At 63.5% G+C, this 13,948-nt stretch overlaps 1 protein-coding gene across 1 annotated transcript; it reads left to right on the top strand.

The window, feature by feature from the left end:
- The first annotated feature begins 497 nt into the window (after window positions 1-497).
- On the top strand, window positions 498-13,321 carry NKAIN4 (sodium/potassium transporting ATPase interacting 4). Its single transcript, XM_059897777.1, is given in 7 exon segments — window positions 498-551; window positions 5,973-6,110; window positions 7,070-7,150; window positions 8,206-8,400; window positions 12,074-12,134; window positions 13,234-13,251; window positions 13,254-13,321. Coding segments are annotated over 7 exon segments (615 nt in total).
- Window positions 13,322-13,948: the final 627 nt, after the last annotated feature.

Raw genomic sequence — 13,948 nt, forward strand, 5'->3', positions numbered from 1 at the left:
CGCCTGACAAGTCGCGCCATCGCCCCTTTAAGAAGGGGTCCCGCGCCCCCTCCCCAGCTGGCCCAAGCCCCCAGCGGCTGCGAGTCGGGCTGGAGAGGGAGAGAGACGCTGCGCAGCTGTTACTCAGAGGGACGGGGCTGGGCTGGGGGACCCGGGGCTGCCGAGCAGGGCGGGACAGAGGACTGGCTGGGGCTTCGGGGTGGGAACTGGCCGGCCGCGATCTCGAGTCTGTGGGGCGGGGCCGGGGCTGCAGCGGGGGGCGCAGGGAGGGGCTCAGGGACTTCGGGGACCTGGGATCGCGGGCCGGGCAGGGCGGAGCCCGGCAATGGGGGGGAGGGACGCTGCAGAGTGGGGCGGGGCCGGGGCCGGGGGCTGGGGGGGCGGGAATGGGGGGAAGTGCAGGGCGGGGGCTGCGGGCCCAGGCGCCGGGCTTCCCGCGCGCTGGTGGCACCTGGTCCAGACTCGCAGAGGCGGCGCCCGCGGGCCGGGCCGGAACCATGGGCTGCTGCTCCGGCCGCTGCGCGCTCATCTTCCTCTGCACTTTCCAGCTGGTGAGCGGCGACCCCCTCCTCGGGCCCGGTAGTCCCAGCGCACTGGGGGAGCCGGACGCCGTCCCCCACACTCAGCCCTGCCCACTGGGTCCGCGATAGCCTCCGGCGGCTCCCGACTGGGCATGGCTCGGACCCGCGCGCTTCTGCGGCCGAAGTTCCCCGCCGTCCGGGTGGGGTGGGAAGCCAGCGCCCTATGTGCGACCCCTACGGCCCCTCCGTGCGCCCCGGCGCGCCCCGCCGTGTGTGCGCGCGCGGAGTCCGGGCTGCGGGCGCAGTGCGGGGCGGCCGCGGGGTCCGGAGCGACGGGGCGGGTACTGGGGAGCCGCTGGAAGTGCCTGTCGCGGAACAAAACCCTCCCCGCGGTAGCGCCGGGCCCCGCGATCTCCAAGTCCCGTGCGCGCGGCGGGGAAGGGGCGCCGCTGCGCGCGGTGTCCACGCGTGTTGGAAGGTATGTGTGGCCCCGGGTGCGCGCGCAAGGAGCGTTGCGAGGGTGTGTGCGTGTGTGTGTGTGTGTGTGTGTTTGTGTGTGCTCCCTTTCCGAAGGCAGCACTAGGCAATGAGTGAGCCACGGAGTCCAGTTTCTGAGACCTGACAGCCCCTGGCGGCCAGGGTGCTTGTGAATTTGGGAGTGTGTGTCTGTCTGCATGTCTGCCGGTGTGTCTGTGTAGGGGTGTGTGAGCCCCGCCGTGCCCACCCCTGACGCTCCCAGCTGGAGGAGGAGGCCCCTCCCCTTTGCCCTGGCCTGGAGAGTCCGGAGCGGAGAAGAGGGTTGAGCCTGTGCACAGGGCTGTGCTTCCCTGTCTTTTGTGTCCGGGCCCTCTGGATGCAGAGCTTTGTTGGAGGACTTGCGCATCCCTCTGCCAAGTTTCAGTTCTGCCTTTGGAGCTTCAGGAGCTCCTGCTGCCTAAGGGGAGGGCGCTAAACAAAGGTGGAGGCCCCTGGGCTGGGGAGGAGATGCTGGTGAGCCCCTGGGTCTCTGGTCTTAAAAGGGAAATGCTGCTTTGTCCAAGATCCCTGGGTGTGCTCGTAGCTCAGCTGGCAAGGTGCTTTCTCTGGAGCTAGAGGGCCACGGAGGAGGAAGGGGCTTGCTTCAAAGAGGCTGTGAGGGGCTTCCCTGGTGGCACAGTGGTTAGGAATCCACTTGCCAACGCAGGGGACACGGGTTCGAGCTCTGGTCTGGGAAGATCCCGCATGCCGTGGAGCAACGAAGCCCGTGAGCCACAACTACTGAGCCCGCGCTCTAGAGCCCGCGAGCCACAACTACTGAAGCCCGCACTCCTGGAGCCTGTGCTCCACAACAAGGGAAGCCACCGCAATGAGAGGCCCACACACCACAACAAAGAGTGCCCCCGCTCGCTGCAACTAGAGAAAGCCTGCACGCAGCAACAAAGACCCAACACAGCCAAAAATAAATAAATAAATAAATAAAAAAGCAATTAGGGCAATGCCTGGTAACTATAAAAAAAAAAAAAAGAGGCTGTGAGTAGGAAGTCCTCCTGCACCCATGGCCATGCACAGATGCGGGTCCTGTCCTTTGTCTGGGGGCAGGACTTCTGTCCAGGCTGGCAGCGGGCAGAGATACACAGGCCCACCTGGAGGAAGGAAGGAGCTGCTGGAGCTTCCCTGTGGGGCAGGCTCAGTGCTGTGGCAGCGAGGGGCAGGGCTGGCAGGGATTGAGGAGGGAGGTGGGTGGTCTGGGGGTTCTGCTGGACAGATACGGCTGAGAGAGAGCCCGGGCCTGCAGAAGGCATGAGGGCCCAGGGGCTGTTCCACTGGCCATAGGGAGCTATCCCAGGCCTTGGAGCAGCGGTGTCACTCACTGTCTTCTGGTGGACGGTACACAGGGCCCGCCACAGGCCTCTGGCGGTCTGGCTGCAGCTGTGGGGGAAGGGCCATCTAGGCTTGAGGGCAGCAGGGTTTCCCTGGATGGGGGCTTCCTGCAGACTCTTTAGTCTCAGCCAGGCGAGCCCTAGGCCCGGGACGGAGCTGTGTCCCCATGCGGCCAGTGACCACAGCTAAGGGCAGCGGACAGCTGCAAAAGTCCTTCTGTCCCGGCTGTGCACCTGTCCCTCCTCTGCCGGGTGCAGGGGGCAGCGGAGTAGGAAGAGGTTTGACGCCACCCACTGCTCTGGTCACTGTGGGGGGCGGGGCGGGGGAGCCGAGGGGGAAGCCGTGTGGGGAGTCCTCTGCTTTCTTTTCTCTTTTTGACAAGCGTGAGAGTTTTCTTGTTACCCAACTATGGGACAAAGGCCTGAACATCTCAGAGCCTTCTCCCTGAAGAATAGCGTGACCTTTGCCCGCTCTGAGCCAGCTGCAGCACCCTGAGGCCCTTTCCCAGGCTGGGTCCTGGCTCTGATGGGAGCCAGGGCCCAGCGAGGGGTTTGGGACCAGTGAGCAGGCCACGGGGGCACTGCGGAGAGCTGAGCCTTCCGGTACCTTGGCTTAGAAACGAAAGACGCGCCCACCAGTCCCACCCGTGCCGGCCACCCCACCAGCTGCGGGGTCTCTCTGGCAAGCAGACCCTGGGGGCCGCCCTCAGACTTGGAGAGACTTCAGCAGAGATGCACAGCCAGGCTGGCCCTGAGTCTGGGCCTCACAGGACCGTGCCGGCAGCCGGTGATGGGTGGGGGTGGGGTAGGAAGGGGATCTGGGGCACCCTCACTCCGCCTCCCCGCCCCGTGCATGGCACCCCGGGGGAGTTCAAGCAGGGCAGCCGTCCCTGCCCATTGGTCAGGGGCTTCTGGGCACCATAGGGGAGGCCTGGGGCTAAGACTGAAATTTCATTCTGTGTCTAGAACAGGTGCTGTTGGCCAGCTCTGCCCCGAGGGCTGTGTGCGTGTGCGTGTGTGCTCGTGTGCGTGTGCGTGTGAGTGTGTGCACGTGTGTGCTCGTGTGTGCATGCTCGTGTGTGCGTGTGAGTGTGTGCACGTGTGTGCGTGTGTGTGCTCGTGTGTGCGTGTGGATGTGCGTCTCTTCTTCCCTGCTCCGCGGAGCTTCCCACCACAGTGTAGGCCGTTCACGCGTGGCCCCTCCCCCTCCTTTTGCACCGCCTCGGACCTTGGCCCACCCACCCTCCCTGCCCTCTTCTGCGGCCAAGGGTCCACGTGGCTGTCCTCCGTGGAGACTGCCAGCGTGGGGTCGAGTCCACCAGCCCGCGGCTGCCCAGTCAGGCGGGGCCGGGCTCTCGTGAGGCAGCAGAGGCAGGCCCTCTGCCCTCAGATGCCTGTCTCCTTGCCCAAAATCTGTGTAATTGAGGAGCTTCAACGTGCAGGCCTCCTCTGGGCACCGGGGGCCACGCCGAGATGCGGCAGCTGAGCCCTGATGGGCGAGGAGGCTCGTTCAGGGCTAGGCACTGGCCTAGCCCAGGCGACGTCTGTAGACAGACGGCCAGACAGACCCTCCTGCTGCCCCGGGTCGGCGCTGCTGACATTGACACGGAGTGGACTGAGTCGCGGGCGTGTGAGAATGCGAGGCACCTGGGGAGAAGTGCGTGTGGTGGGGCTCCCGCAGAGACAACTGCACACGGAGGACCCAGGTGAGGCAGGAGTGTGGCTCTGGGAGTTGAGAGATGCGGGGTCTCGGGGACGCGGCAGTGAGGGTCTGTTGGGGGGGAGGGGCGGATGGCAGGGCCCGAGCCCACGCGTGGAGCTCAGACTTTGTCTAAAGGGCGTGGGCATCCCTGAAGTGGGGTGTCCCCAAAGGCCTGGGGGGGTTGCTGGCGCCCACCCGCCAGGGGACAGGCTTCCCTGGACACAGTCCAGCGGACTGGGGAGGGGGCTTATTGACTGCTCACCCTCGTGCCCTGAAGCTGGCCCAGTTCACTGCCAAGGTCTCCACTCTGTGCCGTGGCTCTGTACCTACTGTGTGCTTCCTCCTGTCGGGGAAGAGCATTCTGGTGCCTCTCCCTGGGGGTCCTGTCTGGCCACTCTGCTGCGGGACGCCATCCTGCTGGAAATTGCCTGATATGATGCCCTGTTGTGGGTTTGCTCTCGCCTCCCCACTCCCCACTCCAGCTGTCTTCTAGGGCAGACCCCAGCCCCGCGCAGGACATGCTTGGAATGCCGCCTCCCTGAGACCTCTTGGAAATAGCTGTTACCTGGTCCGGACCAACCGCAGTGGCTGGGCAGTGCCCAGGACGCACCACAGCAGCTGTTTCCTGGGGGCTGGCGGGGGTCCCGTGACGGCTCCAGGACACAGGCCTGGAGCAGCGGAGAGGAGGGGGTCAGGGGAGGGCCAAGCACCCTGGCTGCAGTAGGGGCTTCTGTGGCCAGCAGGCCTGGTGACCACAGGGCCAGTCCACAAAGGCTCACCTGGCTGGGCTCTGTCCTTCAGTGTCGGGGGCCACGTGGGAGGGAGGCTACCCCTCGCTGCCCCGTCCCGCCCACTCCCCTCTGCCCCAGCCCCGCTGCTGCTGGCCTCAGCCCATCCAGTCCTGAGGAGGGGCATGCGGTGACCTCGCCCACCCGGCTGTGAGAAGTCTGGCTTCTCCAGTGCCCGCCTGAGGCTGCCTGCGGGGAGGGGCTCCCCTCCCTCCTCCACCCTTCGGAGTCCTCCCCACCCCAGGGCTCAGCGGATGGCCCCCGACCCCACCTGCTCTGGGTCCAGATGGCTCTCTCGCCTCTGCAGCCCTCCCAGTGGCAATGAGTGCTGGACACACAGTGGGCCCACGGGGACATTGTGGAGTGCAGCCACGGGCCGTGCTGATTTGCTGTCCTTTCTCTGCCACCGTCCTTCTGGGATGTGCTGGTCCTCTCTGCCCTTGTTCGCCGCACCTTCCTTGCCATGAACACAGATGGGATGGCATCTGGGGTGCAGTGGCTTTGGTCGTACTTTCTCCTGGTGATGAGCTCAGCCCCACAAACATGATGAGTGAATGAATGTGTGAGGGAATGAATGAGTGAATGACGGAATGCTTTCTGAAGTCACGACCAAGCTCAGATCTGGTCCGTCTCCCCTGCGTATAAAACGGCAGGTTTCTTAGGCATATCTGATTCCCTGGCGTTGGTCCTCTGTCGGCCAAGCCTGCAGGGCTGGCGTCCACAGAGCGGGGGGTGGGAACGTCCTGGAAGGAGAGGCCCCAAAGCGGTGAGAGAGCCCCGCAGACGGGGAGGGTGCTGATCTGGGGCCCAAGGAGCCCAGTGTCCCACTTGACCTTCCTGCCCCACGTTTGCTGTTTGGCCCTGCAGGCCCCGAAGTTAGAGCAGCCCCCGTGTTCCCGTTCTGCAGGTGAGGAAGCTGAGGGCGGGGGCTTGTTCCAGGAGGGGCACCCCAATGGTGATGCTTCCAGGCCCGTCGACTTGTTTGGAGATTTTTGTTGAAGAGCCGAGACCGCAGTGGGCGCTGGATGGTGGTGATCAGGCAGGAGCGGGACCTGGGGCTCCCAGGGGTCCGCCGCCCCTCACACGCCTGCCCTGCTCCTAGGTCACCGCCCTGGAGCGGCAGGTGTTCGACTTCCTGGGCTACCAGTGGGCGCCCATCCTGGCCACCTTCACCCACATTGTCGTGGTCATCCTGGGACTCTTTGGCACCATCCAGTACCGGCCTCGCTACATCGTGGTGGTGAGTCCGCTCTGCTCCGGCCCTTCTCCTGAGGGCAGGGGGGCCGGGATGACCGGCATGGGGGGCTTCGGTGACAGTATTGTCCTGGAAGCCATCAGAAAACCTGGAAAGGCCCGGATCTCAGCTGCACAGACCCCCAGGCTCAGACCTTCCCACAGCCTGGACATCTGAGTTCTGACCTGGAAATTGTGGCTTCAGGGTTGCTTCTGGGAAATTGAGCTGCAGAGCACCTGCCAGGGGCCCGAGGCGGAATTGGAACCCAGCGTGTCTCAGCACCCCCTCCCTGCCCGTGGTCCCGTGCCCCTGACCGTCCTGCCTCTGGAGAAGCTCAAACGATGTGCAGAAAGTTTTGCTCTGAGCAGAGTAGCATTTTCGTTCAGTGCAGATCAAAATAATTGGTCTGGATCAGGTTTGCAGCAAACCCTCCTGTAAAGGCCCCACAGTCTTGTGGAAGGTACTCAGCCCTGTCATGGCCCAGACACAGCCTGAGCAGTGCTGCACAATGGGCGGGGCTGCGTCTCAGTAAAACTTGACGAAAGCAGGTACCAGCTGGCAGCCCTCCCCGCTGCAGGCAGCTCGCGGGGGCGATCTTCGGGGTGGATTTTGGGGGTGCTCTGCCCTTGCTCATCATTGGTTCATGTGGCATGGGCCACGGGCACCTCTGGGCCAGGACACCAAGCTCGGAAAGTGTGCTCTGTGCTGGCTCCCTCCTGCCCGCTGTTCCCCATCTCCTAGGTGTTCCCCGGCCCCGCGGGGGCAGGAGCCCTGTCACCCTTTTGGCACAGTGTGGGACCTCTTCCCGGTGGGCTCAGGGGCGCCCTCCTCCAAACGGAGCATCCTGGGCTCCAGACTTAGGGAGCAGAGCCCCCCACCCTGCAGAGGCCTTGTCCTCCAAGGGGGAGATGCAAAGTTACATTCCCTCCCCCCACCCCCTCCCCCGCCCTCTCTTTTCTCCACAGTACGCAGTGTGGGCGGCCGCCTGGGTCACCTGGAACGTCTTCATTATCTGCTTCTACTTGGAAGTGGGGGGCCTCTCAAAGGTGAGTTAAGTCATGGGAAATTCACGCAAACGGAGGGGATCTTGGCGAGGGCCCGGGGGCACTGGAGGTGTTTGCTTGTTTATCGCGCAGCTCCCCAATGGTGGCAGAGGCTGGGTCTGTTCATGGTTCTGTCCCTCACACCCTGAAGAGTCCCAGCCCATAGCAGCGACTCAGTAAAGTTTTGGGGAAAGATCAGTGATCTGATGGATGGATGAGGGGCTGTGGGCATTGGTTGGCAGGTGGTCTCCAGCTGGGAGTAGATGCACCAGGGAAGGCTTCCTGGAGGAGGGGGCCTGGAACCTGGGCAGCACCTGGAAGGAGAGTCAGGGCTGGGGAGCCGGAGCAGAGACCAGCCTTTGCAGAAGGGTGCAGGTGGGAACACCGCCGGGGCGGCCAGGCAGAGGGGATGCCGTCCTCCTGCCCACCCTCTGGGCTGCTCCTTCAAACGCTGATAAAGTCCCCAGGTCCCCCCTGCAGGGGAGGGGACACCTCATCCAAGGCATGTTCTGCTGGGAGCATCAGTGTGAGCAAAGCCTGCCTATGCAGCTGATTCAGGCACTTCACACAAAGCACTTTATTTCATCTTTGCCCAAAGCTCAGAGGGGAGTCTAAGAGCCAGGAGTGGGGTGGCACGGGTGGGCAGTGGGGCAGATGGCCCCTGCTTCCTGGGACCACACCTGGGCAGCAGTGGGGGAGACAGAGGTTAGTTCAGACACACCTGAAATGGCAGCGTTGGCCTGAGACGCAAAGGAGGGGCCCAGGGCACCGTTAGAGTGTGTCCTGGGGGTCTGTCCTGGGCGGGGAGGCCTTCCTGGAGGATGGGGCGTGAGCCGGACCCATGGCAAGCACAGGGAGGCCTTCCCTGCAAGGGAATGACTGGGAGGGCCTTGGTGCCCCCTGCTCCCGACGGCTGTAGCCCAAGGGGCCGGGGCATGGGAGGCGGGAGGGCGGAGTACCCCTTGCCCTTCTCAGGGAGCCCATCTGGGATGCAGTGGGTGGGGTTTGGCTCTGTCCCTGGTGCTGACCTGGTCCCCCCATCCCCACCCCTCCCCCAGGACAGCGGGCTCCTGACCTTCAGCCTCTCCCGGCACCACTCCTGGTGGCATGAGCATGGCCCGGGCTGCGTGCACAAGGAGCCGGCGGCCAGCCTGGGTCCCCCGGACAGCCAGGCCCTGGTGCCAGGCATCGGCTGCACCCTGGAGCATGGCTACGTGGAGGCCCTGCACAGCGCCCTGCAGATCCTGGTGGCGGTGAGTGCGGGGGGAGGGGAGGTGGGGGCGGGGGGAGGGGCTCATCCTGCTGTGGGACCAGGTCTCAGCCTTTCCTGTGGAGGCAGAGGAGGTCCTCTTCACACCATCCCTGCTGAGAGGTTAAGGAACCGCACCCCCACCCCCACCTGTGTGGCCTGGGCCACCCGCTCTGCAAAGTGGGCTCAGAACCAATTCCAACCCCAGGGCTGGCGTGAGGATGAACCGAGGGGACAGAACCTGAAGCTTCTGATGATGCAGTGGGGTCGGGCGGGCGGGTAGGACCCTCCGTGAGGGGGATCAAGGTGAAGGCTCCTGCAGTCCCGGCCCGGGGGCAGCGTGGCAGGGGAGGGGCCCCGGGGAGCTCCTCCACAACCTCCTCCAAGTCACAGGGTCTGTTTCCGTACCCGACAATCTGACTGTGGGGGCCGGGGCGGGGGAGACGCAGCCTGGCCTGCACGCTGGCCTCTTTCTGCTCCTGCGGCATAGAGAGGGGTGTAGCTTCCGCGAGTAAAGATACAGGATGCCCAGTGAAATTTGAATTTCAGATAAACAGCAAGTTTTAGTGTAAGCGTGTTCCATGCCATGTTTGGGACATACTTATACTAAAAATGGTTTCATTCTGTATCTGAAATTCAAACTTAGTCGAGCATGGGGTATTTTGTCTGCAGCTCCAGAGAAGTGGTCAGACGGGAAGGGCCGGAGCGGGCTGGGCCAGTGCCTGGCCGCCCCGGCTGACTCCAGGGCTTGGGCAGGACGGGTGCGGCCACTGGAGGGCGCTGGTCAGACCTGGAGGTCTGACCTGACTGCTTGGGTGCACGCAGGCCAACAGCACCGTGTCCGGGGGTTGGGGGGATGCTGGGTTTATAGCACGGACGCTCTGCGCCAACAGCTGACATTGGAAACTGAATGCCAGGTCTAGGGCCTTCCGTGGCAGAACAAACGTGACAGGCCGGGTGCCTCTCGAGCTCCCAGGGCTCCCTCCCCTCCTGCTCCCACAGGTCCTGCAGAAATCCAGACTTCGGGCATCTGGGTGCTGCCCGTCCCTCGGGTGCTGGGACATTCTCTCTCCCACCGTGGCTCATTCACTGAGGCAAAAAGAGGGCTCTGGTTTTCCTAAAATACTTGGGAACCTGGGTGCGTTCCTCGAAAGGAGAAAGAACCGCTTGCCAAGGATACAGGTCAGAGCTTCTGAAATCACGTACAGAATCTGTGAAAAGGCAACAGGAAGGAAGCAGGAAAAGAACAAAGGAAGATTCTCCTGGGCGTTTCTGACTGCGCGTGATGGCAGAGACAGAGACCCCTCACTTTATCCTTCATCCCCAGCGATGGGGCCTTCTTTTTTTAAGTATAATTTTTATTTTATATTGGGGTACATTTGACTTACAACACTGTGTCAGTTTTAGGTGTAGAGCAAAGTGGTTCAGTTATACGTATACATATATCCATTCTTTTTCAGATTCTTTTCCCGTATGGGTTATTACACAATATCGAGTAGAGTTCCCTCTGCTATACAGTAGGTCTTCAGTGGAACGCCGGCTTCTAGATACCAGTCAGCCCTCTGCTGATTGCTTTTGAGGGTCCAGGAGCAGCAGACCCTTGCCTGCACAGTCGGCCGGTGCTGGGGGGCGGGGCGGGCAGGTCTGAGAGCCTCGCGGAGGAGCTGGGCCGGATCCCGAGCGGGCATGGGAGGGGCGGTGGGCGGGCAGAGGTGTGGCAGGCGGGGCGGCCTCCCCCAGTGCCCCGCCCACCGCGGAGGAGCAGGGCTGCGGAGGAGTTTTCAGCACCTTGGCCAGCTCTCGGGCGTTGGGAGGCGGCTCAGGTTTGCCTTTCAATGGCAAGGAGACCGGCACAGAGGAGGTCCCTGACCTGCAGCCTGGCAGGACGGGCTTCTGAGCCCTTCCAGCTCCATCTCCTCCTTCAAGGCATATGGGGCATCAAGGGAGGCTGTTGGGCTTGTTCTTTGGTGAAAGTAACCCCCCTGAGGTCTTGCCACTGTTGATGGGAGGCCAGTCTCTCCTTCCCGTGGCCCTTTGCCCCTGAAGCTGCACCGCTGGCTGGCTTCCTGTCCCCCGCCCCCGACCCCCGGCTGTGGTTGCCCCACAGACAGACCCCACCACCCTCTCTCAGAAGACCCGCTGCAGCTCCTCCATGGCAGGTTCCCCCCATGAAACATCTTTTCTGCTTATTCCACGGATCAGTCAGGGCCCCAGCCAGTGATGATGCACTCGGCTTAGGTTAATTCCTGGGGGCAGGTGAAGGGGCTGTTCTAAGCATAGGTGCCACGTCGGGGACCCCACGGGATGTCCCCCTCCCCTGGGGCTCGTGGCTGAGCTGTCGGCACCCCGGCCTGAAGGGAGGTGGGGGGGGAGTTGTGCTGGCAGAGAAGGGGCTGGGGGGTACGAGCCCTTCTTCTCCCCTCCCCCCTCCCTCCAGTTTCCTGCTGGGCTCCCCATGGGCCACCCCAAGCTGGAGGGCGCTGGTGGACACCGGCCACACCATGCAGGGTGGGGAATGTGGAGGGAGCGCCTGCGGGGGCAGGTGGGGCACCTCTGACCCACCACTACTGGTACCTCACTCTGTGCTATGTCCTCGGGGTCGAGACCACTGCTTGCTATGGGGGGGACCAAAGACAATAGGCGATGCCCCAGAGGATGCAGGGCTGACCTACAGGGCAGAGAGAGGCCAGAGGGCATGACTTCGCAGTCCTGGGCCACCTCTCAGGTTTCCAGCTTCTGTGGAAGAGACGCCCCTCCCGGATGAGCTGGGGCCGGGCTGCCCCTCCAGGGGTCCTGCGAGCACACGGGGCTGTGGGCCTTCCACGGGACCCTGTGGCTTCAAGATGCATTTTGCTGCCCACTCCGGGCGCCCTGTGCATTGTCTGTCAGCCCCAGCAGAGGGTCAGGGCTGGGCCCCTCGTTCTCATCAAAGAGGATGCAGTAAACACCATGCATGGAGTAACTCCCCCCTCCCCCGTGCTTACCATCACCCGGGCTGTGGGCAGTGCCGGCCTTGCCCCGTCTCAGCTGGAGCCCTTTCTGCTGCAGTGGCCCCGGCGCCCGGGCGTCTGTGGGGGTTTAATGCAGGCCTGTCCTCTTTGCCCTGAAGCCCGAGCACCCTCTGAGGAGCCTGTCTAATGAACGTCTGCCAGGCCAAGCCCTCAACTCCAGCCAGCCCCGTCCACTCTGCCCAGAATTGCCCGCTGCACCAAGTCCTCGGTCTGTCTGCCCTGCACTGCCACGCAAACCATGAGCTTGGCTGGCTCGAAGCTTCTCTACCATGGCTTCCCAAGGGGGAGAAACCTGGCGGTTGTCTGCTTACGGCGAGAGGTGCTGGGGAGGATGGCTTGGCTGTGACAGGGGTGTCAGCCTGTGGGGGCACTGTCAGCATGGGGGACCTCCGGGCTGCAGTCATGTGTCTCCCAGGGCTTCTCTCTGCATCTCATTCCCCCTTCAAGCAGGGGCTTGGTCAGCCCCGCTGGGGAGTGGATGCCGCCTGGAACTCCAGAGCTAAGGAGGCTGGCAGATCACTCCCCTTGATCAGTGTTACAGACAAGGACACCGAGGCCAGGAGGGGCAGTGGCTGCGTGGTTAGGACGCGCTGGGGCCCACGTCCCACGATGATGCTTCAGTGGCTCCCGGGGCCTCACCCTCAGTGACCTCTCCATGTCTTTCAGCTCGTGGGCTTCGTCTGTGCCTGCCGCGTGGTCAGCGTTGTCACCGAGGAGGAGGACAGCTGTAAGTGTGCGACCACCAGCCTCCCACAGAATGCTGTTAGTGACCTGCTGGCCCCATCAGGCAGTGGGGGAGGGAAAGAGAAGCTGAGGGCTGGCCACAGAGGCCTGAGACCTGGCCTCTTAAATGGGTCCCCGTGCCACGGAGGTCCTGGCCTGAGCAGAGACAGGGGAGGCCCTGGGCTGTGGGCACCAGGGGTCAGTGCACCCCCAGCTCCTCCAGTCTGAGGGCTCCTGTGCTGCGGGTCTGCCCCCAGCGATCCCCACAGGTGTCACAGGTGGAAGGCTGAGCTCTGACCTACAGAGGAAAGTCCCCCGGCCCCGTGCCCCCTTGCAGCTGGGAACTGGCCCACCTTCAGGCCCAGTGCTAGCGGGGACGCATCTGAGGGGAGTTCGCACATCCCCCTCCCGTGAGCCCTCTTGACTTTTCCTCTGATTTGCAGCATCAACACTCGGGTGCCCTCGCCAGCCCTGACCACCCCAGGCTCTGACGGGGTCTCGCCAGGGTAAGCCGGGGCTGGGCGCACCCAGGGGGCCCACAGCTCCTGTGGGCAGAACCTTCCCTGGGATCTGAATCAGAATTCAGAGCCTCTGTTCCCAGAGGTCAGGTGGCTGTGGGGTAGGCGGCCCACGTGTCCTTCAGAGACCAGACTCAGTCCTGGACCAGCCCCCAGCTACCCTCGGTCCTGGTGCTGGGTGGCCCCAAACCATCGCTCAGCCCACAGCCGGCTGGGAGGAAACAGAAGGGGCTTCCTGTATTGGTTACGTTAAAACGTTTTAGGACGGGAGCCAGCCCTGGGGTTCAGAAACGCGTTAGCTTTGCCCAGCAAGCCCCGGCCGCCCATGTGCTGTGCAGACACAGCTTTGAGGCGCTGTGATTGGGACAGCCCGGCAGGGCACGGGGCAGCCCCCCGCTGAGAGCGCCAGCATCCTTTGAAGCTTTGCACCCAGCAGGAATTCACCCTCTGCTCTCCAGTCTGGGCGGCCCGCGGCCCCACCCACCTCTGCGTCACCGCCTGAGTGTTTGCACTTGGGAACGTTCTCCACTCTGCCGTCCTGTCCATTGTTTGGGTTTGTTTTATTTGGGTCTTGGTTTCTTTCAGTTGACTTCATTGGTGGATCTGACCATTTCCTCTCTGCCATGTCAGTGAAAAGCCTTCCAGCCTCTCGTTCGAGCAGGCATGCCTGTAAGCACGGCCGCAGAGCCGGCCCCGCTGGCCTGGCCGATCCGGGTAGCGTAGCCGCCAGGCTCCTCTCCTTGGGGAAACCTCACCAGGCGCCTGCCTGCCTCTCCATCCATCATCCATCTGTCTGTCCATCCCCCACTTTCGCACTTGCTCCGTGCCGGCTCTGGGCCAGGTGTGGGGCGCAGAGGCTCTGCCCCCGTGCCCAGCAGAGCCTGTGGGAGTCGGGGCTGAGGGGACACTGAGAGGCCGCCACCCAGGAGAGCGATAGGGCGATTTTCTGGGTCTCACGGTGGCAGGAAATTTGAGGAGTTGGCTTCCTACCTTTGGAGGATCAGACTTTTTCCCTCTTGAAAAGCAGTGTCCACGGCCCTGACCACCCTAGGCCTCAGTGGGGGTGCCTGGGCCACTGGCCCCCCTCCTCCGAAGCGGCCTTTGCCATGGGCCCTGGCCCACATGGAATCCTGAAAGTTGGGGTCAGCAGAGGTGGCGGTGGTCCTTCTCCTGGTAGAGCTGTGCTTCCTCCGTCTCACCCAGGCCCTCAGAGTCAAGCCTGCCCTTCAGGGCCCCACCTGCGGCCATCCCTGGGGACTCTGGCCCTTTTGGTAGCCCCGCAGCCCTTCTACCCTATAAG

This window comes from Balaenoptera ricei, chromosome 15 (assembly GCF_028023285.1).
Source record: "Balaenoptera ricei isolate mBalRic1 chromosome 15, mBalRic1.hap2, whole genome shotgun sequence".
Taxonomy (NCBI): domain Eukaryota; kingdom Metazoa; phylum Chordata; class Mammalia; order Artiodactyla; family Balaenopteridae; genus Balaenoptera; species Balaenoptera ricei.